Source organism: Lacerta agilis, chromosome 13 (genome assembly GCF_009819535.1).
Source record: "Lacerta agilis isolate rLacAgi1 chromosome 13, rLacAgi1.pri, whole genome shotgun sequence".
NCBI classification, from domain to species: Eukaryota; Metazoa; Chordata; class Lepidosauria; order Squamata; family Lacertidae; genus Lacerta; species Lacerta agilis.
In genome coordinates this window covers 16,506,678-16,533,442 of record NC_046324.1, presented here as the reverse complement: position 1 = coordinate 16,533,442, position 26,765 = coordinate 16,506,678, and the positions used below count along the sequence as shown (strand labels likewise).

The 26,765-nt window shown below is 43.2% G+C and overlaps 1 protein-coding gene across 1 annotated transcript; it reads left to right on the top strand.

Moving 5' to 3' along the window:
- Positions 1 to 2,453: 2,453 nt before the first annotated feature.
- Positions 2,454 to 26,210, top strand: TICRR (TOPBP1 interacting checkpoint and replication regulator). Its single transcript, XM_033167633.1, has 22 exons — positions 2,454 to 3,441; positions 4,440 to 4,725; positions 5,818 to 6,059; positions 6,539 to 6,773; positions 7,762 to 7,900; positions 9,124 to 9,266; positions 9,475 to 9,684; positions 10,892 to 11,025; positions 12,177 to 12,277; positions 12,794 to 12,887; positions 14,021 to 14,100; positions 15,499 to 15,738; positions 16,036 to 16,132; positions 16,420 to 16,483; positions 17,990 to 18,136; positions 18,696 to 18,786; positions 18,926 to 18,987; positions 20,160 to 20,329; positions 22,210 to 22,413; positions 22,632 to 24,744; positions 25,575 to 25,694; positions 26,007 to 26,210. The coding sequence occupies exons 1-22, from the start codon at positions 2,782 to 2,784 to the stop codon at positions 26,120 to 26,122; spliced, it is 5,748 nt and encodes a 1,915-aa protein (XP_033023524.1). The 5' UTR covers positions 2,454 to 2,781; the 3' UTR covers positions 26,123 to 26,210.
- Positions 26,211 to 26,765: the final 555 nt, after the last annotated feature.

The following is a 26,765-nucleotide window of genomic DNA, read 5'->3' as shown; positions in this document are numbered from 1 at the left end:
CAAACATACATCACAGAAGGAGGCAGTCTACAGCAGAAATCCTGTCTGCCAGGATACCTGATAATGGTCACTGATTGCTTTACCTGGGCAGCCTAGCCATTCTTTTGTGATGGTAAATACTTTAGTTCCTGAATCCAGGTCACAGGCTCACCCTATTCAATTCATACACAAATATGCCCTTTAAGACAGGATTTGCAAGCTAAAGACAGCGCGAAGGCTTCCCCCGTTTTCCTCACTTACTGCAGAGGAACTTATGTATGTGTTTGCCTTGTACATTTATGAACATTTAACTTATATTTGAGACCTCAGAATTATTATAACACCAGTGTGGCATAGTGGTTGGAGTGCTGGACTAGGACCTAGGTGACCAGGGTTCAAATGCCCACTTGGCCATGAAGCTCACTTGGGTGAGCGAGCTTGGGCAAATATCTCACCCTCAGCCTAGTCTACCTCACAGGGTTGTTGTTGAGGATAAAAATGGCAAGGAGAAGTAGAAGTATGTAAGCCATCTTCAGCTCCTTGGAGGAAAGGTGGGATATAAATCAAATAAATAATTTATTACAATTAGCATACAGCCTTACCTGGTTGGAAAATAACCTAGCTCTATCAGAACAAGCAATCATTTCCTTATAAGTGAGCCTATATTGACATCTAGTGGTAAAAAAAGAGAAAGAAACAGTAAGGCTTATTATCTCAAGGCTTATTTGCCTGACAAACGTCTATTGGTTTCATAACCATCTTAACAGTTCTGGCATTGCTGTTCCCCCAAGATTCCTGGAAATTGATGAGAGATTTGTGAACTGACTGGCCAGGATCAAGGAATGGGTTTCACAATAGGAACCACCACCATTTAACTGTAAAACAAAAACAAAAACAAAAATATTCAGGATGATGATGATGATTTTACTAAGAGAAGGGAAGGGAACCCAAAAAGTGGAGGGGAAAAGACATGAAGAGATGAATATGCACTTTCAAAAATTAAAAGTTGCTATTATGTTGTAGGTTCAGGTTATAGGAGAGTCCCAGGTCCAAACAGATGGAAAACTACTGCATCCAGTCCATCAAAGCTTATACATACTGCAATGCAACCCCTCTAAGTATTTATTCAGCAACAAGTCCCGCTGAGTTCCACCGGGGGGGGGGGGGGCTTATTCCCAGAATTACAATACTAAGCACACTTGCCTGAAAGTAAGTCCAATGGAACTCGGTGGGGCTTTCTCTTGAGTAAACATTTTACAAGATTGCACTGTAGATCTGTTAATCTTCCAAGGTGCTGCGTGCAAGACCCTGTTTGTCCATTGCACACAGCTCTGAAGATTATAGCACTTTATCTTGCCTTTACTGCCTTATAGGCTAACAGAGATGCTCCTTTGAATACCAGTAATTATGTGTTCTGTTTAACAAACTATCACTATCCTTATTAGGTCAGGGCTCCTCTCCAAAAGCTTATTATGTATTAACAGACTCAGCTATTACTCCCCACCCACCAGAAATTATGGGTTCGGTCACCTCCTTTCCCCTCCAATGCAAACTCTTTAAAATTTAAAATCAAAATAACTCCGCCCACAGTACAATCTGTGCCTCCCCATGGCGAGCCAATGGGAGCTCCCATCCCAGAGCTATTAGCCAATGAAAGTGAAGCAGGAAGCTGGCCTGGGGGAGAAAAAACAAAGAGCTATAAAGAAATATAATGCTTAGAACAGTTAGAGGTCAAACATAGCCAAGCAAACCGACGACCCAATAATCTGGAGGGCCAATAACAGGTATATAAAATTACACAGATCTTCAGTGAGGTTTGCTCCTAGGTAAGCGTGCAACTGGCCCAGGCAAAAACCCCTGGGCAGCGGCACTTCCGGCCTAAGAACTGATTTTCCATAGGGAGAGGGTCAGAGCGGCAGGATTATTTTTTAGCCGGAAGTTCCGCCTCGACGTCTTCCTAGAGGAGGGGGAGAAGGAATCCGCTCTTCCGCCACGCAAGGAGCTAGCCAATCAGAAGAAGCCGAGCGCGGACGAGTTAGGAGGGGGTAAAAGGAACAGCTCGCGAGAGCGGGGCAGAGCCTAGGAAGCCACCCGGGCCAATGGCGAGGGGGGCCGCGAGGCGCCTTGAAGCCAATCAGAAGAGCGGAGAGGGGAGCGCGCCAGCAGTTCGACTGAGGGATGCGCGCAGGAGATAATGGCGGCGGCGGCGGCGGCGACGACTGCATAAGAAACGGGGGCCTGTTTTTATTCTGAAGCTGTGGAGCGGTTGACCCCGAGGGGGCTTAGAGAAGCTAGTGGGGCCCTTTTAAGAATTGACAATAGCAGTTAACCAAGTGCTCCTTTAGTATTAAGCCGTTACTCTTATTAAGAGCCCCCTTTTAGGGTGGATTGGGGGGGAGAAGGTGGCAGTGAGGTGTGTGAGAGGAATTCGCTGGGGAGGTTTGTTAATGCAGTAGGCGGGGTGGGGGAAGGGGCAACAGGAATTAAATCTTAAGGGAAATGTATTTTCACCCTCCCTTGGCGTCCCAGGCAGAATAGAAAACTCAGTTTGGCTACAAGCCTGGCCCTAAGAATGCTTGCTTGGAAGTAAGTTTCCCCAGTCGCCCCTTCAGTGGGGCTAATCTTTCTTAAGGAAGTGTGCCCAGGAGCAGCCTTGGGATGCTAAGGCAAGGAACCTGAGCTGGGTTTGTCCTTGGATTGCCTGCTGGTTTACTCCGCTGCATTTTCATGAGCGCCGCCCTGGACTGCTGGAACGCAGGCACCATACAAAAGAAAAGAAAAGAAAGCACTTTCTGTAGCATCATGACTTGTTCCTACAATGTGGTTTTCCTGTTGGACACTGCCAGTTCTCTGCAGAAGATTCACCTTCACCTGGGCACCTTAAGGATCTTGAACTACTTGGGTTGCAAGTTTGGCCTAGCTAAAATCCGGTGGGGCTTCAAGTTCTTTGACTCCTCGGGTGCCCAGGGCAGAACTTCACGAGTGGGCAATTTCCGTGAGCTTGGATCCCGCAGTTGGGAAGAATTTGAGGAGGAGCTGGATGCAAAGTTTGGAAACCAGGACTGCAACCCAAAGTCAACTGGCTCGGTACCCCGAGCCACACTCACGCAGAACATACTGAAAGAATCGTTACTCGACTATCAGTGGGACCTGCCTGAAATTGCATCTCCAGCCAAACCAGTGTTGAGAAACCAGAAAAGCAAGTTAACTGTGACCCTGAACAAACCTCCAGGGAGTTATATTCCTTCTGAGGGCTTCGTGAATGCTATTTTCCTCTTCTCTCCTTGCCCTCATTCCCAGAGGGAGCTGCTGCAATTTGTTTCTGGAAGTCCTACTCATTTGTCTGAGGAACTGCCTGCTTCACATGATCTGACAGAAAAGTTCATCCCTAAGGGTATCCGGGAAATGATGGCTAGCCAGAAAATCGCATTGTATTGGGTGGACACTGCTGACTGGTTCAAGGTAATATGAGAGAATTAATCATTAGGGATGCTGCATCACAAATGATTAGCCTGCCATCTTATGTGGCATTTTGCTAATTGTGTTTGTTTCCCTCTCTTCCCCAATAAGCACATGGTGTCAAATGCTGGGATCGCCATTTTATCCTCCTCCAAACTTGGTAAGGTAGGTTAGGGAGAGAGAGAGAGATTGGTGGTCCCATGGTGATGTTGTGGGCCTTATGCCTCAATTACTACAGTGGTACCTCAGGTTACATACGCTTCAGGTTAAGAACAGAAATCGTGCTCTGGCGGTTCAGCAGCAGCGGGAGGCCCCATTAGCTAAAGTGGTGCTTCAGGTTAAGAACAGTTTCAGGTTAAGACAGACCTCTGGAACGAATTAAGTACTTAACCAGAGGTACCACTGTATTTGAACCCAAATCTCACTGGTCAGGGTCCAATACTATCTTCTACAACCCTTTATGCCCCTCTGGTTTTCACAGATACCGGTAGTTACACTACAAGGGTGTGCTTGTATAAGTGTGCAGTCCACATTATGAGATGTGCATAGAGCTTCTGTGCATGTGGACTACTTGTTCACTTCAACGGAGATGACAGCTCTTAGCTACATACAAAAATATGCATGCACAGAGCTACCTCCTGCTGAACCTCAGACCCATTAGGGTCTGTAGGGAAGCAGGTGGTCTTTCAGATGCTTCCCCTGATTGCCTGGAGGTGATCATTCACTTCCACAGCAACCAGACAAGTTACTTTTTAGAAGCCTGTTTTTAATATATATCCCTTGGTTCTTTGCTAAAAACAAAAACAAACCACCAGAGGCAAACTTTCAACCAGCACTGAACAGTTGTTTTCATAGCAATATTTAATAACAAAAATGCATAATTGAAATCTCTCATACCATATTTCTTTTCGCTCTGCTTGTAGATAGAATACATTGTATTATTAGCCTTTAATCATATTACTAATATCACTAACCTGAGCCTTTCTGTTGCCTTGTTTCAGCTTCTTGGAACATCAGACCACTTTGGCTACTGGATGTTGGTTGAACTGATGCGCTTATTGGGGGGCAACATCTTGCCATCTGAGACTTTGATTCAGTGTTTAAATCACCACTGTACTGGGGGTACCCCTGACTTTCCTATGGAGCCTGGGTCCTCTGGACAACCATTCACACCATGGACTACAACCCTGCCTTTTGATTCAACTTTGAACTGCCTGTTTACCTCACCTTCCTCATTGCAAGCATCCTTCCCTCATGTAGAAGGAGTGTTGTACCTCAAATCTGATGGTAATGAAAGTCTTCTTTGGCGATCACTCTCTTCCATAAACATAGTTTTAAAAGTGAGTCCATAAGTGACTGTGGAGGCCAATTCTGGATCCACACTGGAGAGATAGGTTTCCGGGCGGGTGTTGATCATGGTGAGGGTTTGCCAAACGTGCCTTCCTCTTAGCACGTTTCTCCCTTTCATCCTGAGTTTGAGCGTCTTCAAAGCCCATGACACCTTTGGTAAAGGCTGTTCTCCAATTGGAGCGCTTGAAGGCCAGTATTTCCCAGTTGGTGTTTATACTACATTTTTTTTTTAGATTTGCCTTGAGAGAATCTTTAAACCTCTTTTGTTGACCACCTGCCTGACACTATCCATTTTTAAGTTTGGAATAGAGTAGTTGCTTTGGAAGACAATAATTGATAATGATGGTAATGAAAGTAATGCCTGGTTATAGCCGTCAAGTGCTTCTTTTCCCTTCTTTGTACAGCTCAAGTGCTGTGAAAAGGATACATTATTCCAGGACTGGGTAATTTGTGGTCCTTCAGAAGTTGTTGGATTCCAGCTTGCAACAGCCCCAACCAGCATGACAAGTGGTCAGGGATGAGCTGTAGGATCTCCATCCCTGCTGTATTCTTTTAAGTAGTTGTACTTTCAAACTGACCAATTAAATCGTTTCCAAATTGCAGATGTTTCTAAATTCTACAGCAAACGATTAGGGTAACAATGAAGCTGTACTCTGGAAAGCTGCTGTCTTGAGTCTTAAATGCGAGATTGTTCATCTTATAGCTTAAACATGTAGCTTGTTGCTGAGAGCATCCTTATAAGAAGACTGAGAGTTAGCAAATGTAATACCAGCATTAGTATTATTTTTGAAAGGGGTTTGGGGTATTACACTAACACCTGTCTCAACTAAACTTGTAAGAAGCTATTCCTAGGTATAAGGATCATTTCTATGCTTCTCAACCTAGTAAAAATCTTGTGTAAATCTCTTTCTTTTTTTCATAGTCGCTGAGTTCTCAGTTAACTAATTATTCATTTCCTGCTTTAATTAACTATTTCTCTTCCATTTTAAAAGCTCTTAAACCTTAACAGTTGTGTTTTCCCTTAAACAGGAGTTGAAGAGGCACAAAGTTGTGGTGTGATCTTGGAGCCTCTAACTCTAAGCCAGAGGCACCTCAAAAGTCCAGTCAATATTACTCTGAAATGCACTATGACCAGCTGGAATGCAGTGCATGCTGGGAGCTTTCACACACAGAGCTGGATACTGCGGAACACATTGTCAGGACTGTCAGTCCAAGAGACTTCATTGTTTCAGCAGTTTGTAAAATCCCTCCTGGCACAAGGGCTACACATGGTAAGGATTGTGCCTGTTCTAAATAGCAACTCTCATCTAGCTGTGAAGAGCTAACTAGTTTTCAATATTTGTCACATTTATGACTCTCTCTACTTGTTGAGCGTTCGGTAGTACATGTATCACCTTTTCCAGGGGATATCTTATATTAGCCAGAGTTGCACCTTGCAAAACCTCAGATACAGAGCTAAGTCAGACATTTTGGCACCATTCTCTAGTCCAGGGTGCTCTGTGGTGTATCTATAAAAATACATTTACATATCCGACAGCTTCTAGCACAGAGTGCATTACCCTTTCCACAACAGGCAGAAAATTCATTAAGTGATTTACCAAGATTCTGAGCAGTTTTCAAGTGGTCCATGTTTTCTGGTCTATGCACTACAAATACTGAGGGTTGACCTGAATACTGAATAGTGTTTCCTTACTGAGCAAAGGTAGAGCTGCCTACATGATATATTTTTTCTTTCTTACCTGTTTAAAAGGTTGCTGAAGTGTCTCCATCTGGGGCCTATTGTCCCTGTACTGGGATTTTCTCTCCCATCTCGAATACCACTGCAGTTCTTACTTTACTCTGTGCTGAGAGAGCACCAGAAGTTGAGAGAGCCCTCCTTCAAACAGCTCTAGAAGGGAATCTTTTGAAAGAGGAGGCTAGCCTTCCAGAAATCGTGAGCAGCGTGATAAATCAAGTTGGTGATGACTTTGATCTAGCAAGTTCTGGTACGTTTACATGCTTGCTTGCTTGTGTGCTTGCTTAGAACTTTCCAGCGAACCTCACCTCAGGCCTGCTGTGCCTCTTCTTTTGTTCTATTTATCAGAAGATTTGTAGCCTACCTTTCAATCAACTGGTTTACAATGGATTATAACCACATAACAGACGCACAACTTTTCAGCCCTGAATTCTCTCTGGTTGGAGCCAAGGCACACTTTCATTCAGCTGTTCAGTTGAAGCTAGTGATTTCCAGGAGAGTGTGGGTGGGGAGAGAGCAAGCTCCCTACAGCTGCTCCTTCTCTGGTCAGTGGATGGGGCCAGAGTGGTGTTCCCCTTGCCATGTTCTTCCTGAGTGAATGGGGATACAGCCTCCCAATGGTCCTTGGTTCCATAGTTCCAACAGAAATCAACCAGAGTTGCTTCCCTTCAGTTCTCCACTAACAGTGCCCTACCTGAATTGAGAAGCATGCCCTTAAAACATAACCCACCTTCTCCTGCAGCTGCACATTGCCGGGGAAGGTTGGTAACAAGGAGAAAGGCATCTTTAAACAGAACCTCTCATTGAGAAACCCCAGATAAGCCTCTAAGAAACTCCAATGTTCGCTGGAATATAGCTTTAAAACCACTGATCAAAAACAGCAATGCCCTGCCTGTTTAAAGCATTTTAGTGGGCAAAATGTATCTAATGTCTGTGGTGTGTTGGGGGGCGAGGTGTTTGAATCTTTGCTCTCATTAGTTTGCTATAGACTCATCCATATTGTTGGAAAGTAGAATTGTATGCAGATGACTTGGAAAATGAGGTCTTTTGAACTCTGGGATTAATTTCTGAGTAAATGAAATAAAATACCACCTTGAAGTATTTTTTTAAAGAAAAGTATGGTATAATTAGTTAAATAACTAAATAAACATGCATAACATTTGCAGCAACTTCATTCCTAACTGTGGGATAGACTGCAGCCGTTATAATTCTTGGATATTTTTATTCTGTCTTTGCAGGTCCAGCAGAAACATTGATTCCAGAGTGGGCACAGCAGGAGCTGTCCTGCACCCACCCCTGGAGTCCTGCTGTGATTGAAGGCTGGTACTCTTTCTCAAACCTCTGTGGAGCGAGTTCTCACTTGATGGAATCATTCAGGTGATTCTTTTTTTGCTCTGCTTTCAAAGCCAGTCTAATTTCAGGAAGAACAGATCTGTGATCTGGAGGGTTCTATAATCAGCCTTACAAAATATACAGTCGTACCTTGGAAGCTGAATGGAATCCCTTCCGGAAGTATGTTGGACTTCCAAGGTGCAGCTTCCGATTGGCTGCAGGAAGCACCGGTGGACGTTCAGCTTCCAAAAAAATGTTCACAAACCGGAACTCTCACTTCCAGGTTTGCGCCATTCAGGAGCCAAAACATTCGACTGCTAAGGTGGTCATCAACCAACGTACAACTGTATTTGCATTGACTATGCCCTCTCCGTTTTTTTCTTCTTCTCATGATCTTTTAATGTTAAATAAATGCAAAATTAGAATTATAGAATCTTAAGCATCTATTAAAGCCTGGGTGAAGGACAACATGAAGGCTTCTTAGTGAGGATCAAAACACATAGAATATTCTCTGTGCTACAGTTACATTGTTATAGCTTGTCTCATTGGTTTTGAAATGAATGCCTAGTTTTGAGTGGTTACATGAAATAGACATACTTAGTAAAAAGTCAATTTACTGCCTGGTTAGATGGGTGAGGCTACAGATATATGAGGGAGGTTCTGGTGACCACTTCTTTAGACTAAGGGAGGGTTCTTAGGAGAAATGTCCCATCCCATTCTTGCCTTGGGTTATGGCATCAAGATCGCAGGGAGTCGGAGTGGGGCGGAAACAAGGCTTTTATTGTGCCTGCTCCCTGGCAAAAGTTCTTCAAAGTTCCCCAGTGGCACTTGGCTGATAAGAATGGGGCTTGGGTACAGGTGTCCGGTTACTTTTTTCAGAGTCTAACATGAGCTTAATAAATGGCAATGCAGAAGCCTAGACTGAATCAGCAAGCATTCCGTGAAGGTGGTCCCAACCTTGTTGCAGAGACTGAGCTATGAAGTAATGAGCAAAAATAATATTTACTCAGTAATGCAGACCAAATTTAAAATTGAATTAAAAAATATGGTTTTCAGAGCTTCACATTCCAACGTGAATGAAATATGTCCTGTTCAGACAAGAGTTTGGCCTCAGGTCTAGAATGAGTAGGAAGACTTGCAGAGTTCAGTGGAGCTGGTTAGACACACTACATATTGCAAACTTTTGACTGTAGTGGAAAGGAAAATCTTTGCCTTTACTGTACTGTCAAAATAAGATTTATAAACAGAAGCAATCTTTTCCTACACAGGTTGCTGCAGGCAGGGTCTTCTGCGGAGGAAAAGGAGGCCCCAAAGCATGAAAGGGAGCTTACCCACTGTCTGTCTGAATTTTACCAGAAGAAAGCCTCTGGCATCTCTGCTACATCCCAACAGCGGGATCACAGGAAGAGACGTATGCACCTTCAACTGTCACTTGTCCACCCTCTGTTCCATTCTTCATGATAACTGCCCCTCTTGTGCTTTAATAAACACCCTGCTTCTACTTGATTTTTTTTTAAAGCTCTGCTTTATATGCATGTGGTATTCTTTTCTTCTGTTGGATGTGGTTCACTATGATTTCTCTAACTCCAAGTTATGCCTATGTCTATTGATTTGAGCAGGCGGAGTTCCCCGGACTCCCGTTCGGCAAAAAATGAAGACCATGCCTCGCTCCCTTCAAATGCTAAATGCTGCAAGGCTGAATGTAAAGGCTCAAAAGTTCCAGCCAGATGGAGAGCTGCCAGTCAGTGAGAACGTTTCCCAAAAGCTATTACCGAGAAGATTGAATGATAAAGCGGAAGAAAGGGGGGAAGCAAAGAAAACCAAGATAGGTATGTGCAAGATGAAGTCCTCTGCCCTTCCTGTGTTTTGGAGAGTGCAAGAGAGAGGCTTTGTAGGAGAAGCAATGGGTTTTGCAATGGCTTTGGAAATAGAGGGGGAAGAAAAATGTTTAGAATATTCCAGCTATAAATGTAGTAGAATTGTGTCGTATTTCTTGCTACTAGTGGCACCAGTATGGGGACTAGTGCAATCTGTGAGCCAAGGTATGAGAAACCTGCAATGGTGGAATTGCTTTTTTATTGCTCCCTCATTGGAAAAAGCATTTATAAAAGAACATTCTTTCATGTATGGTGGACCTGTAAAAGGGTAAAAGAGTTTTGGGAAATAATTTATAATGAACTGAAAAAATGTTTTAAAAGCACCTTTCCAAAAAAAACAAAAAACCAGAGTCCTTTTTGTTGGGGATAATTCAGACTGAAATTCCCACGTGTCAGAAAAGGTTATTTATGTATGCCACTACTGCAGCCCATGTTTTGTTAGCCTCCAAATGGAAAACGAGCAAGGTCCCAACCAAATAAGAATGGCAGCTTAAACTGATGGAATGTATGCAGCTTGCGGACCTAACGTACAGAATAAAAGAACAAGAACATTTTTTTAAAGAAGATTGGAAAATGTTTATTGAATATATGGGGAGAAAATGTGTACACTTGAAAACTCTGGCAGCATTAAGAAATATTCAACAGTGTAAACAAGTTTTGATGGAAGTAATAATGGAATACTGAATGGTTTCTATAAAATATGTAGGGATTTATCCTATGTAAAATGAACCATGGAAAGAGAAGAAGGGAAGTCATTGATATTTTAAGGTTGTATAAATTAATATTCCAAATCGTAAAACAGAAAATTTAATAAAAATATTTTTTTATAAGGAAAAAAGCATTTATGGTTGCCTACCCCATGGGTAGTCAACATGGTGTCCTCCCGCTGTGGTCATACTTGAATTCCCTTAGCCCCAGCCAGCATGGCCCAATGGTTGGAGTAATGGAAGTTGAAGTCCCATCTACACCTGGAGGACACCATGTGGCTACCCCTGGCCATTCTTTTCTTTTACCTACTAGAGCTATGTGTTTCAAATAATCCTTTAGCACTGTTCTTTAAGTGCTTGATTGCATGAACTGTTCGTGGCAAATTATTGATTCAACCCCCCCACACACACACACACACTTTGGTTTACCTATGTGTGCATTTGTTTTGTAGGCTTCAGGAATGAGGAGGAGATGCTTTCTTTCATATCTACAAACTACCAGAAGGCGGTGACAAGCGGAGAGAATTTGTTTGCGTATGCCCAGGAGACGGTGGCAGCTGTTAATGCGTTGCAGAAATCAAATGAGGTAGGGTAGCTAGAGATGCCTGCTTTTCCATTCAAATATAAATATATAGTTTGGGGGTAGGGAGAATGTACAACAGGTTCTTAAAACATGAGACGGTTTCGTGCCTTTTTAGAGTTGAAAAGATGTTGGAACAGAAATGGAAGAAAATGCTGGGTATTCAAGCAGCAGCACCAATGAGGCCTTTCTTTACGGATTTCTGTGTGCCTACAATGAGCACAACTTTGTGGGACACAGATGTCTTCTGCTGTAAAACATATGGTACATTTACCTCTTCTGGCAACGTGCTTTGGGGAAATTTTGCTGATTGGTGTTCCTTTTTTGGCCAGTTTGCATTCCTCTCTCCAGCCCCTCTAATAATCAAAACAAGAATTCTGTTCTTCCACAAACCAAGACACTTCCACCACAAAAAGGAGGTCTCTTTCAGCTCAGCCCTAAATTATTCATCCAGAGCAGGGTTCTTAGAACCTGTTGCCCTCCAGATGTTGCTGGACTACAACTCACATCAGCACCGACTGGTATGGCTAGCGGTTGGGGGTGATGGGATCTGTGATCCGCTGACATCTGCAGGGTCAGAGATTCCCCACCCTGATCCGGGGCAATGAATTGCAGGAATTGTGCTTCAAGCACTGTAGCAACGTTCCCAGTGTTGGATATATTTCCTGGTGGGAATCGAGTGTGTTTGCTAAGGTCAAATTAGATGGCATGTTAAATGCATAGTTACGCTTAATGTCTTGTTTGGTGCTAAATCTTGCCAGCAGTGGCAAATACACATTTTTTTATTGTACATGCCCTATTCTTATTAAATCAATTTAAAATCTTTAATCCTTGAACCTAGTTGTTTGTCTGTTGCTATTTGAGTTTACATGTTGGGTGTAACTGCACTGAACCTAGGAAATACTTGAAAGAACTAAAGTTGGTAGGAAGCCTCAAGGTAAAGATCCAGTGTTCACATTTTATATCCTAACACACAAACCCCTAGAAGTATTAACCCTGTTGCTCCTGAATGTCTCCTTGACACTGATCATTCTGTCTGCTCAAATATTTCATTTTGCCCTTGCAATTAAACAGTTCAGCTATTATTTCATTGTGTTGCTTCTGAAGTTGCTGTCTGTCCTCAGAGCGTTACATGCTTTCTGATTTTGAATCTACAGGAAGCTGGTGTGGATACAATCCGAAGCAATCTCCTGAAAACAAGCAAAGCCCTCCGTCAGCAGCTTGGCAACGATCCTGATAAGGAAATCAAAGTCAGAGAGTATGAGACGCTATTATGTTCCCAGATAGGTTGTTCTGATAATTGTGGAATAGACTGCTGAAGAGATTGCCTTACCAAATTCTCTTGTGCGGTAGTGGAGGAATTCACTAGTGAACGCTTTCCTATTAAATAATAACAATTACCCTTTGTTTTAATTTTCAAGGATAGCTTTGTGTAGTGGGGTGTACCATCTAGATAATATGCCGAATGTGTAAATAACTTTGCAAAATTACTTTGTTATCTGTTTTACAATGTTTGTATATGCTTTTGTTAGGCAGACATCACCCTTGCACTAACAAACCAGAATCCCAGTCAATACCCATGGTATCTTAACAATAACGTGTGGCTCCTTGCTCAGCTTTTTGGAAGATAGCGGCAGAAAGGAAGGCTCTGGGTGGAAACATTTGTAGCTCTTCCTGCTGCTAATGTCACTACTGCTCTCGGCAGGCGATACAAAATTAGCAGCAGGGCATACCTTCTTTTCCATTCATATTTCCCTCTCCCTCTCTTTAACAGGTGTCAGCTTCAGGTCTATCTGCGCCTTGAAATGTGCCTGCAGTGCCCTTCTTTGCAAAACAGCACAGATGGGATGGAACAGCTTGTGGAAGAGGTAGATGAGCAAGCCTTGCCTCTGGGTTCCAGAAGTTGAAAACAGCAATTCTCAGCCAGCATGTGAAATCTTCACATCTCAATTGCTGTTGAGCAGCAACTATGGTCTCGGTGACCTGGCCAGCATATAACGTGGAACCAAACAATAGCTTAGCACAAATGAACAAACGTGCCGCTTCCTAGTGTGAAGATCACTGCCATTGCACTCCTCCCCTGGTCTTGCTGCTGCTGGACTATGCAGGGCTAAGCTATTGTTTGTCTCAGGGTTAATGTCCAAACCCGGGCTCGTGGTTTATCTCATTCCAGACAAGTCACAAGTTTGTAACCAAAGTTCTTAGTGTACCACTCTTTGATTGTCTGGGAGAGACAAGACATGAGGCCAGGTTTGGGATGCATTGCTAATTTTAAACATTGACTTAACCATGTCAATCAATTAAATGTGTCAACTTTTTCAGAGAAAAGTCATTGTTAACATTTGTTAAAGACTTGAAAAAGTAAGTGAATTGCATTTGGATTTGAGGATTGAAGATAAGGTTTGTTTTTAGAAAGGGGCTTTGTTGGGTGTTATATTGGAGTGGATGAAGTGAATATTGTGTGTGTGTGTGTGTGTGTGTGTGTGTGTGTGTGTATCGGACAGACGAAGAAACTGAAGTCCTCTACCTTCTGATTTTTTAAAAAACCTCTTTTCTATTTCTTTTTCTTTATTTCTCTCTTTCTCTTTTTTATTTCTTTCTCCCCTTCCCTCGCCACTTCTCTTTATGTGTTTTACTGTATTAGTTTGGACAAAAAAGAAAAGAAAATATATTTGATATTAAGTTTTGTATTTTTCTCCATAAGCCTTGATAAAATGTATTCAAACAAACAAACTTTGACTTAGCCCTGGGTAGCATGGATCTAGGAGAGGAGCACAGCGGCCATAGTGTTCACCCCAGGAACCTGCATGTTTGCTCATTTGTGCTTAAGTCGAGGTTTGGCTTTATGTATCTGAACAAAGGTCATTGAGGCCATAGTAGAAACAGCAGAACTGCACATTTGTTTGTTCACGCTAAATCATGGTTTGGCCTGGCATTACATGTGAACTGGCCTGCTATCACTGACCCTTGACCAATTTTTTGCCACTCAACTCGCTTGCAGATGACAGAGATGCTGCGGATTTTGTGTTTGACTGAAGACCCAGGATACCTCGCCAGGTTTTTGGAGGAAGTTGTGGAAACGTAAGTGCTCTTGTGTGCTGGCTAATTTTATTCATTCATTTACAAAATGACAAGTGGAGCAGGGAAGGCTGAACAAATTCTGTTATGCAGAGAGGACTTGAGAGCTGCATGACTATTAATACAGAATGTGAGCTGAAGAGCTGGTTATCTGAATTGTCAGTATTTTATATTTACTATTCTTAGGCTCATTGCAGCTTTTCTGAACCAGAATCAAAATAAAATGCACCATATTTCAAAAACTTCTCACTATTTAAATAGCTGGGGATATGTCAAATTAAGTTCAGACTGTTTTTTTTCTTCTCTAGCTGCTACAAATTTATTTGGGGTTGCATCCAATGTTAGTCTTACTCAGAGTAGGTCCACTGAAATTAAGAGACATGACCAACTTAGGTCGATGAATTTCACCGAGTTTAATCTAAATAATATTTGGTTTCTTTTGGTTGATATTTATTTATTTGTTTGTTTGTTTGTTTATTTAATGATTCCAAATATAGACCAGAGTATTTGGGTGGTACTGTTACTTGATAGAGTGTAGTAAATTTATTTCTTCATTTGTAAGCATACTTATATACCATCAATTCATTAGAGATATCAGAGCAGTGTGTAACAAATCTGTAGGTGGTATATTGCTTTATTTCACTGGTTAAAATTTCTACCCATTGATTTCAATTGGCCCTACTTTTGAGGAAATATAGAGAAGATCTCAGGCGGCACAATGTGTCTGGCTCTTAGCCATAAGGTTGGTGGTTCGAGCCCACCCAGGGGGTGGACTAGATGACTTTCAGGGTCCCTTCCAACTCTATGGTTCTATGATTCCAAGATTGCACTGTTAATCCACTGAAGGCGTAACAAGTACAGTGGTGCCCTGCTAGACGAAAATAATTCATCACTGAATTTTTTCGTCTAGCGAAGCGGCAATGTAAACCGCGGTTTTCGCTAGACGAAAAAAAAAAGACGAAAATTTTTCGTCTTGCAAGGCAGCCCCATAGACTTTTTCGTCTTGCGGGGCAGCCTCCCGCTAGACGAATGCCTAGGCATTCGTCTAGCGGGGCACCACTGTATTTTGGTTGCTCAGCTGGATAACTGGTTGTGTGAAAACTTTCTGGTTGGGCTAAATTGTCAAATTTAGGAAACATAATTCAGTTGGGAAAAGGGGATAATTGGGCTGGTAGTGAGTGAACATGCCTTCTGATTTATTTTTATGGCAGATTAGTATGCTTTCCATTATTGCCACAACCACCCCCTTTCTTCAACTGAAACATAGGCATACTCATAAAAGCAAGAGCTTGCAAGTTTAATAATAAAGTTGGGTACAGAATCTGGTAACAAAATCTCACAAAGGTTAGAGTCCTTGGGAAGTAGCATGTCTGATGTGTGCTTGTGTTACGATGTCTGTAGGTACCTGGAATCTATGCCAAAGACCCTTGGGGATTTGTACTACAGCCTGGGGACACAGATTCCCCCAAAGCTGGCCTCTGTCCTGCCAGCAGACTTCTTCAGTGATGATTCCCTCAGTCAGGAGAGCCAAACCCCATCCCTGCCTCCTTCTGCATCCTCAGTTCCTGTTTCCAGAACAGCTTCCTTAAGTACCGATGCAGAACAACTGGAAGAACTACGCACCAGATCTGCCAAGAAAAGGTGATTGCAAGGCGTAAATGGCATTGATTTAAAATTAGGCTGGGTTGCAATTTCTTTCTGAATAAGGAAATTCCTTCTGAAGTTTATCAAAGGATATTGCAAACATTTCAAAGGTGGGTCCATGTGGGCTGCCTGTTGGTGTTAGATTACCTTGAGGGCAGCGTGGGAGAATGTCACTTCGTGTTAAAAACAATGAACCTTATTTCAAGGTGGCCGCATGAAAAGCCCCAACTTTTTTAAAAAAATTGTTGAAATGTAATTGTGCGTCTTGCTTAAGATTTTACTTTGTACTTCTAGAAAGAATACTCTGGCCAGACACCGGAGTGTAACAGAAGCATCACAAAACTTACGCCAGATAGAGATTCCTCAAGTACCCAAAAACCGTATTAGGAAGGTAACGTGTTTTTTTCTGCAATATCTTTCTGGAAAACCAGAAAATGCAGGTATCAGCTGTAAAACTCCTGCGTCTCTATGCCTGTTTTTATAGCCTTTCTGAAATTCTGATGTTAAACACCTTTATAAGGAAAGCTGTTCCACTGTTTTAGTTTTCACTGGAACGAAAATAATGGAAATCCATTCCAAATAAATGGATTTCAGTTTCCGGCATTATTCCCCCCCCCCCATTACCTATAAATAGATGTAATTTTAAAATCTTTCTAATACTATATTCTAACAATTTAGGACAGCTCTCATGTGTGCCTTGATGTGAAACCAGTACCATCTGTACAGAAAGTGGCAGTGCAAGGTAAGCCTCCTCTTCCTTCCTTATTAGAGAACTAGATGGTAGGGATGTGAGCTGATTCAGATTAATCCCTTGGAGAGATTTCGGGCTTGTTGAGGTGAAGCAAGAGGTCTGTATAAAGTTGCATTTATCCACCTACTAGTGGAGCTGTTAGTTTGCAATTTGGTGAGTTTCTCCCCCAGGGGCATTTCTCCTGTCCTCATTTTTCAGACCAATTGCCCACAATACACTAGGAGAAATTCAATTATTCCTTTTTTTTATCCATCCCAAAACTGTAACCACTGCAGCTGACTTTCTCAAATTTGGCACAGTGCTTGCCCTTTATTGATTTATTTAAAGAATATCCATATACCCTGTTTCCCCTAAAATAAGACGTAGCCATAAAATAAGCCATAGCAGGATTCCTACGCATTTTCAAAATATAAGCCACACTCTGAAAATAAGCCATACCCCAAAAATAAGACATAGTGACGTGGTGCCTCCCTTAAGACGGCCTGGATAGGCGTGGCTATGCAGCGTATCAATGCGGAGCGGTTAAAATAAGACATCCCCTGAAAATAAGCCATACTGTGTTTTTTTGAGGGAAAAAAATATATAAGACTGTGTTTTATTTTAGGGGAAACACGGTATATGTTTCAAAAGCTTTGTCTAGGCTTACGAGGATGGAAATAATTTTATATTTACCAAACTTTTCTCTTTTGGTCCAACAATAAGTGCCATGAAATGTGCATTTATTGCCAGAGTCCCTAGTGTCTTATCAATACTAATCCAGAATGTTACAGGTGGGTAGCCGTGTTGGTCTGCCATAGTCAAAACAAAATCGAAAATTCTTTCTAGTAGCACCTTAGAGACCAACTGAGTTTGTTCCTGGTATGAGCTTTCGTGTGCATGCACACTTCTTCAGATACACTGAAACAGAAGTCACCAGATCCTTAAATATAGTGGGGGAGTGGGGAGGGGTATTACTCAGAAGGGTGGTGGGAATGGGTGATAGGCTGATAAGTGTGGAAAACCTGTTGACAGAATGTATCGCTGAATTCAGGTTGTGCATTGTGAAGTATAAATGCTGTGTAAAGTCTTGCTGGAATCTGAGGAGAGAAGCAATTCGTATTTCCACTGCGTTCAACAGGATACGTGGTTCAATTCAGCAGCAATGCAATTGGGCTCTACGCGATTCATATTCTGTATCTTCTAAATTTCATGAGAGTTAGATCAAATGGTAATCCTACTCAGAGTGATGGACATGACTAATTAAGCCCATTAATTTCAATACGTCTACTTGGGATAGAATTTAGTTGGATACAACCCAGCATCTCCCTTTTGGTTCTCTGTGTGTCCAGAATTTAAAACAAAGTAAAAATATTTAAGTATGAAAAAAATTAATCTGACCCTTTATATGAGTTCTTGGATTTTGAACTGCACAAAAAGATCTTATTTTCTCCAGAGTGTTTTGTCTTGTGAACAGCAATCAAAATTCAGTTCCTTCTTTTGGCTTTTTCATGCTTCCAGAAGTGACAAAGGTACGAAGGAACCTCTTCAATGAAGAAATGCTTCCTCCAGGCAAAAGATCCCTATCAAAGATTCCTCGAAGCCAGTCCGTATCAGCTGTAGAAGGTTTAAAAAACAAGCGGAACCAAGCTAAGGAGTGTGTAAGAGGTGAGAGGTTACTTAAATGAATGATTTGCTGGCTGGCTCTGTTCTTCTGTACAGGCAGCAATTGTTGTGCATCCGTCCGATCTGTGCACCACATATGCATTGCTCCAAAGCCAGAAGTGACCCAAAAAATCACAAAAGGGGATGAGGCAGGGGCAGAACAGGGTGTTTGCAGGCTTTTTCAATGGTGTTTCAAATATACGCAATTTTACTTAAATGCGTGGTGCCTTGGAACATAATTCCCACTGCTTGTGTTGGCTTATGTAGGATGGCTGGGACAAAAGGAGTAAGTGGGAAAGTATGGAACACCAGGGAAGGTGTCTACTATGGAAGGGATTAAGTGAATATGGAGCCAGGAGGACATCCCACCCCAGAGCAGTCAAAGGGTATTTTGGAAGTGATGGGAAGGGAAAAAAACAGGGGGCGGGAAGCTGAAGCTGTTTGCAATCTGAAAAAGTACTTACTTCAGAACATCAAATACGTTATCCTCACCTGGCTTACACAATGCAAGTCACTGTGCAGACTTCCTACCTTGCAATAATTATTCTTTGGTCTTTTTCAGATAATCTCAAACTGCTGACCAAGAGTGTGGCAGAAACACCGTTGCACAAGCAGATCTCCAGGCGGCTGCTGCACAAACAGATTAAAGGCCGGTGAGTGAAGGCACCAGATTCACTGATCAAGCAACTTACTGTTTTTGGTTGAAAGTGGAACTTTTTTTGGGGTAGCTTTCTGCGCTTAGATGTCCTTTGCCATTGTGCTTGAGCTTCTAAAGTGGTGTTTCCTTCATAGGAGTTCAGACCCTGGATCTGAAGTTGACATTGTAGAAGAATCTCCTGAAAAAGCCATACCATGTAGGTATTGGTTGTATGTGACTTTTTTATTTGCATGTTTGGGTAGCTCCAGCTGGTTGTTTGGCCGTAGCTTAAATTCACTTGATAACAGCAGAAGGTGGCAATAATTCCGATTCTTATTTCATTTTTATCCTACCCTTTGTTCAAGGAGTTCAGGACAGTTTACAGTGGGTTTGGGGAACATGTTGGATTCCAACATCAGTCACTGCCATCCAGCATGGCCAATGGTATTCCAGCAATATCTGGGAGGATCACTGGTTCTCCCTCCATTTTATCCTCTCAACACTCCTATGAGATAGGTTAGACTGAGAGATAATGACTAGTTCACAGTCTGACAATGAGCTCCATGATTCTGAGTATTTCAGCCTACGTTTCCTTGGTTCTAGCCCTTTTAGGTCAGGAAGGGAAATCAAGCTGTGTCTCTCCTTTTTCCTAATAAACCTACATGCTCTTTAGCAGCTATGCACATACTTCCTTATATCCAAACAAAGACAGGAACAAAAATGGTTAGGGTTTTTTTTGGGGGGGGGGGGGAATTGAAGCTGTCAAACATTTATAGCTTCCTTGCACAAAGGGAGGGCAAGGGAGAATGGAGACAAAGGCACTGTAACTTCCAAAAGCCCTTTGTAGTATTTTTGCCAGGTTCTGAGTCTTCCCCATACTGTGTCATATACTTCTCCATAATCCAATTTAGAATTCTTAGGATGTCATATTTTAGGATACCAGGCTTAGCATTCACAACAAGATCACAGGTGTGTGGTCTATATCATGGCTCCACAGATGTAGCTGGACTAAAAGTTTCATTATCTCTGAGCTGGCCATACAGACTGGGGCTGATGGGAACAGGAATCCAGTGACTCAGGTTCCCTAGCCCTTAGTCTGCACGTAGCCTAGCAAGAAATCCTTTTGTTTTTAGGTAGTCAGGGCAAAAAACTTGTTACAGTTAATGATGTATGTATTGGTGGCAATCTGCTGGAGATCACCAGCCAATGCAAAACCACAATTGTGAATTGAAAGATTATCATCAGAAAACTTTGCTGAATTTTGATTATGCTTATATGCTGAGTTGCAGCACCAGTTCTTAGAGTTCCCTTTATTGATGGCACTGACTTGGTACTATATGGCTGTGAGTTTAAAGACAAACCTTGTTTCTCCCACATACAAACCCAAAGGTGGATTAAGAAGAAGTCCACGGATCAAGCAACTTTTACAAGATAGAGCAGTCTCTGGTTCCTTCTACTGCTCTCAACCCAGCAAGAAGAGTGTACAGCAAATGCAGTCAGAAGCACCGAATGTACAAGATGATTTAACAGGTATGGAAGCAAGCAAGGGATTGCTTAGGGTTCCAGGGATTGATTACTAGATTGGCTTGAAAACACAGAGTTCAGTCAGAGGCAAAATAGATGCTGCTTTATTTTACCTGAGTGTTCATACTGTACTATTTGCTCTACCTGCAACTTTTCTATTGTTTATTGGCCTGGGAGTTTTTGTACTTTTCCTCTAATGCTTGTTGGATGTTGTACTTTAAATTCCTGGGAGTCCATCTTAGTGAAAGACCTTACTTGGAAGGTCAATACAGCCCAGGTGGTTAGGAAGGCCCAACAGAGACTTCATTTCCTTAGGGTCTTGCGAAAGAACAATGTTAGGCAACAACTGATTTCCTATCGGTTCACGATAGAAAGTGTTCTCTCATACTGTATTACGGTGTGGTACGCTGGTTTGACAGCCATGGACAGAAAGTCACTACAGAGGGTGGTGAAGACAGCACACGACATCATGGGCTGTCCCCCGAGTCCGCTAGGCGTCATCACAGGAGACCGTTGCCTCAGAAGAGCAAGGAACATTCTCAGGGATGACTCACACCCTGGCCAGCACCTTTTTAATCTCCTGCCCTTGGGCAGGAGATATAGAAGCATGATAAGCTGCACCAATAGGTTAAAGAACAGTTTCTACCCATGGGCCGTGAGGCTGCTGAATGGAAGACAGCAACATTGCAGCTGATGTTCGGGGTTGGTGGTTGTACGAGAGCACATAGAGTGTAACGAGGACTGAGAGATGGGGGGGGGGTGCTCATTTAATCTCACTGTAAACGTGGTACAGTGACAAAGTATTTCTATTTCTGTCATAAAAAACTAAATAAAAGGTCTTTTTTTAAGGCAAAGTAGACGTTAATCTACATCTGCTAGATGTTCAAGTTTCCTTATCTTTCTCCATCAAAACAAATGGATTAGCCAAAAATAATGATAAATGAGAGGGACGCAGGTGGCGCTGTGGTCTAAACCACTGACCCTAGGGCTTGCCAATCAGAAGGTCGGCAGTTCGAATCCCTGCAACAGGGTGAGAGCGACGGGGTGAGCTCCTGTTGCTCGGTCCCAGCCCCTGCCCACCTAGCAGTTTGAAAGCACCTCAAAGTGCAAGTAGATAAATAGGTAGCACTCCGGCAGGAAGGTAAACAGTGTTTCCGTGCGCTGCTCTGGTTTGCCAGAAGCGGCTTCGTCATGCTGGCTACATGACCCGGAAAAACTGCGGACAAATGCCGGCTCCCACGGCCAGTAAAGCGATATGAGCGTCGCAACCCCAGAGTCGTCCGCGACTGGACCTAATGGTCAGGGCAACCTTTACCTTTAATGATAAATGAGAGATACTCGTTTCTCAAATAGACTGATTTTCACACAAAATCAGCAACACACAACAACGTGTGGTGAGCTTGCTGCATCCTTTCTTTCAGAATATTGAAGGGAGAGGTAAGCAAGCCTGCTTGGGTAGGGTATTCCACAGGTACAGTACCACAACCTAAAACCACTCTCCCTACATTTCCTTGGAGGCGGCCAGCCCCGCTTCTCAGTGGTAGATGGATTGGTACAGAAAACTACTGTCTGTCTTTCATTCATTCCTTCTATAGGCCTCCTAGTCCGCTAGTGATATTCATATGTCTGCCTTAAGTACATGATAGAGGGCAATTTGAAGCAGATAGTAAAAGGGAGGTCTAACCTTTCCCTGCATGCCAACATGTCCCTCCAATTGCAGTTCTTTTTGTTGTTGCTGCTGAAAGTAATTATTCCACTTTGTCACCGCAGAGACCAAGGTTTGTATGGCACGGTCTTTCAGTGTAGCAAGTCAATCATACATTCAGTCAGACATCTACAAGTTGGAAATGTTTGGTTTGTAGTTACTAACTAGTTCATGCCAATGTGGGTAGCCAGGAACATGCTGCCTTAAAAGCTTGAGCCTACAGCAGCTGACACTTGTGTGGACTGTTTGTTATCTTTTTGTTTTACAGGCTTGGCATCTCCTCTTGTGAAAAAAGCCATCCAGTCCCCAAAGAGCCTTCTCTTTGGAGCAGTTCTAGATGTGTTCTGTTCTGAAGGGATGGACTCACCCAGAACAAGAAGAAAAACTTTAGCCTCCAGTGAGCTTGTTTATCAGGTAAAATTGCTGCCTTATGTTTCTTTCCATACCTACTTATCTAGTCTACATGCCTTCTTAATTTCCCACTTCTAGTGTACAACCTTAATATGTAATGTAATTAGTCAAATACATTAATGATTCTGTAAGTAGAAATGTTATTAAGCCCAATGTGTAGTCTGTTCTGTTACTGTAGTCCTAGACAAAAGCAGTTATCTATTTTCACTCTCCTTCCACAGACACCAAGGAAAGCATCCCTTCGGTCTTCCCCGAAGCTCTTAAGTCCCCCTAGTAACACACCAAGAAGAACTATGGAGAAGCTACAGCAGACCCCCCAAAAGAGCCAAGCCCCAAAGCATAGTGCAGCCAAAAGTTTGGGAAATCTTTTCTCACCTTGTGGACAGAAGAGCAAGTCCTTGCCTGAAGCCACTGAAAGGAAAGGGGATTGTTTTGCACGCACGTCTCTGATAAAGGAAATATTTTCTTCCCCGCACAAGGCAGCACAGCTGCAAACTCCTGGAAAGGAGGCAGGGGATGAGGTGCCCGATGATGTATTCTCTTCACCTGCAAGTGGTTCCTGTTCGGCAGCTGCTCTGCTCTCTCCATTCCCATCAAATTCACCAGGAAAGTGGCTCTCACAACTGCAGTCCCCAAGGCGCTCTTTGAGAGTTGCCTGGAGAATTGCCTCTCCAGCTTCTGCTCAGAAACAGTGTCTTGAGGCAGAACAACTTACAGAGCCACTTTCAGCATTGGAGCTGGACTCTGCAGTGTCAGAAGTGACACCCACAGTATTCAGAGGCAGGGTTTCAGAACCGTCTTTGAGTCCAAAGAACACCAAGCTTAGTGAAACCTTTCCCCCACCTGGTTATCCTGTTTTGATGCCCGATGTTAACTCATTGCCATATAGCCCACCCACAAATGCCATAGCCGCATCCACACTTTCTCCTGCTGAGACTTGGGATCTGCGCAGCAAGTCTGGTACTCCCCAAAAGACTCCTTTGAAACACCAGAGGGTCACAAACATGTACCCAGCCAAAGCCCTCCAGTCGCCTGCCAAGCTGCATCCGTGCTATACCAACTTGAATCTTTCTGCTAAAACCAAAGCAGAGAGCAGCCCCACCGTGAAGAGACGTGGAGTGAGGACTCTAAGTAAGAGGAGGGGGTTAGAAAGACACCTGCCTCCTGAGCTCTCCACAAAGGACCACATGCTTCTCCCAGATGCTGTGGTTCTGTGCGAGCGCCTAGATGCTTCCTCTCTAATCAATGTGCTTACCACTAGCAGTTCTGAAGCAGAAGGCAGCCCAGGTAGAGTTTTGCCGGGGGAGAAGGCAGTAAGTCTGCAGCCTCTGCTCCTCCAGAACCCTCCTGCGTGCGACCAGGCCTCCTTGCCTGAAACCCCAAAGTCTGGTTCACGTGCCTATTCACTGCGTCACACCCCAGACAGAAGGCAGCGGGAGGCTGCAGCGCGGCTGGGGAAGCCTGAGAAGGTGGCAACATTCAGCACACCTAGGACTGCTCACACTCTGCCTCTGGCAACGAGCCCGCGAACTTACGAGATTGAGCTCGAGATGCAAGCTTCTGGCCTGCCCAAGCTCCGAATTAAAAGGGTTGGCACTGGGCCAGCTTTGGATCCTCAATCTCATTTGCAGTCTGGAAAGCCCAAAGGAGATGAAAGCGATCTTGCTACAGGGGATCTTTCCGTGACCTGGTGCGGCAGGCACTCTGGGAAACTGGAAACCGTCTCCATCTCGCCATCTTGTAATCGCTCTGCTCACAGTACCCCTGCAAAGTTTGGGGGTGGGGGGCAGACCTATATATGTCAGTCGTATAGTCCAACTCACTGCACCCCCTGCGCTACTTCCCCATCCCAGGGCAATGTTGGCCTTCCCTGGACACCTTCTCCAAAGCATAAAGGGAAAGTGACCCCTGAAGCAATCAAGGACTGGCCGCGAAGGAAAAGGGCCACTGTGGGCTGCAGCAGAAGCGAGAGGGACGTGGCTGGGGAGACTAGAGCTTCCAGCCTTCTTGGCACCAATAAAGCACTACCCTTGGGGGACTTTGAACTTGAAGGCATCTGTAGGCTTCAGGACCAGTCACCTTGTAGCGATGCAGAGCCCAGTGGAGACGAGAGCACCTGCAGAGCAACCCCTGGCCTAAAGTTCAGGAAAAGGCCCTTTGGCCACATGTCTCCTGAGGAGGAAGTCAGCCAGGAAGTGAAAAAAAGGCACTACGCAAAGAGAGGCAACCCAAACGCGGCAGTGTATGCAGCCGAACTGCTGAGTACAGGAAAAGGTGTAGCGTCCTTAAACAAGACAATACTGGAAGAGGAAGGGGAGGTCTTCAGCATTTCAGGTAATTTTGGACTGAAATTCAGCTACAGTGAATAGGAACAGAGTAGAGGATACAAACAGAGAGGAGAAAAAGGCTCCTTTGCATCTTTCCACACATACCTTTATTGCCCTAGAATTGCCCTCTGGCCAGCCCTACCAACAAAATCCCAGCTGCAGGAACCATTCAACAGTGTACCTGCTTGATTGTGGCATGGTAGATTCAAAGGTCAGGCCTTTGAGAAGGGCCTTGAATCAAAACTTAATCTCTTCCAGCTCTGCTTTTATGAACTTTCAACTTACTTACTACTATCTTTTTTTAATACTCCCACTATTACGCCAAATTCATACAGCACCATTAATCTTCATTGCAATTTACAGGGTTAACAAACAAGTCCAGTTGCTTCCCTAATGAGCTAGTGGTACTTCTTTCCCCACAGCCGTTTTGCAGCAACACACATCGTGTGTCAAGGGCTATCAGTGGATCAAATGTTTTTAAGATGCTGTCCTATGCACACTTCATTGGAAGTAGACTCCATTGAGCATAGTGGGACTTATGAGTAAATTTGAATAGGATTGTTCTGTTAATTTATTAAAGGCACATGACTAAAGTCAATTTGCATATTACCAAAAAGTCGACCAGTCCTTTAGATATGCCTTAACTTTCCTTCAGTATTTTAGAATTTAATAAACAGAAGGTTGCACTTACTGTTCAAAGAAAGGATCAAGCTGTAGCTGATTAATCTATTCACCTTAACCCAAGCCATTTTGCACATATGAATATTGCATAGCTACCAGAAGTGTTGGAACCTCCGTCCAGGGTTTGTGTCTAATATCTTTTGCCACATCTCCTAGGTACGACTCCACCAGAGTCTTCAGGGAAGAGCACAATCTCTGCTACCGGACTTCAGGCGCTGACGCAGTCCCCGCTGCTCTATCAAGGCCACACCACATCCCTGAGGAAATGGCCCACAGGTAAATGCAGTTTATTTGAACCCCTGAGTGGTGTTCAAAAGAAGCCTGAACTGCAAAGAGCCAAATTGCCCACACATATATAGTCCAATGGTTCTTGTAAGACCTTCAAATACCCAGTTCCCTTTACAGCCTTCATGTCCTGTTCTGCGAGAACCTATTCTTAAACTGCTTTGGGTTCTTTCACCAGCTATTCGATATTTTGCGCTCTCAGGGAAAGTTGCTGTTACACAGAGGGGAATAGCTAACTTGCAACTGCTTGCCTCTCCTGTCTATGCCTGCCAGTATTTTTCATATTATTGCTTTCCTACACAGGAGACAACAATGATGCATTTGGAGCTGCAGATGAAGACTTCCCCCCCTTTCACAGTACAACCATGAGGCAACATTCCATAAGGAGGACCTACTCACGGAAAAGGCTGCTCAGATGAACCTGGGAAAAAGATGGTGAAAATACTTGGGAGCCTGATGACAAAGCCATTTTGGATGACTTTAAAACCAAAATGAAGATAATATTGGAAGCCCCTCTTGCTCATGAACTCAGTTGTGTTCTAGTACTGGAAGTGAGGAAAAGCTGTACTGTCTCCATATAAATTTAAGCTATGAGCATGCCATCATAGGGCTCCTCCCAGAGTTTCAGCACTAAAGGGATATAAATGATGGGTGAAACTGACTGCTTTTAAAAAGTACTTTTGTAAAATAAATTAACATGATAAGTTGCTTTTATAGTACTGAAATAATGTTCTTTATTTGTGCTAGCTAAATACTAGGGAGGCAGTGAAAGACAGGAGTGCCTGGCGTGCTCTGGTCCATGGGGTCACGAAGAGTCGGACACGACTAAACGACAAAACACTAGGGAACTGAATATATTTTATGTACCACGCAAAAACAATTTCACATCTTCCTTGCCATGAAACGAAGGAAACTAATATTTATTGTTAGGTTTTAAAGCTCATAAATTAACTGAAAGTAATTAGCATCAGTCTACCCTCCAAAGCTGTATGGTACTTGAATACTGCTAGGAAAAGAGTAGAAATAGTAATATTTTTGGTTAAGTTGTGAACAGGAAGGAAA

What these genes read in the sequence shown, in the direction of transcription:
- TICRR (XM_033167633.1), top strand. Translation starts at nt 2,782, where the DNA reads ATGACTTGTTCCTACAATGTGGTTTTCCTGTTGGACACTGCCAGTTCT. An exon ending in CGTTGCAGAAATCAAATGAG is followed by an intron (nt 11,026 to 12,176) that starts GTAGGGTAGCTA and finishes TTGAATCTACAG; the next exon opens with GAAGCTGGTGTGGATACAAT. An exon ending in TTGGAGGAAGTTGTGGAAAC is followed by an intron (nt 14,101 to 15,498) that starts GTAAGTGCTCTT and finishes CGATGTCTGTAG; the next exon opens with GTACCTGGAATCTATGCCAA.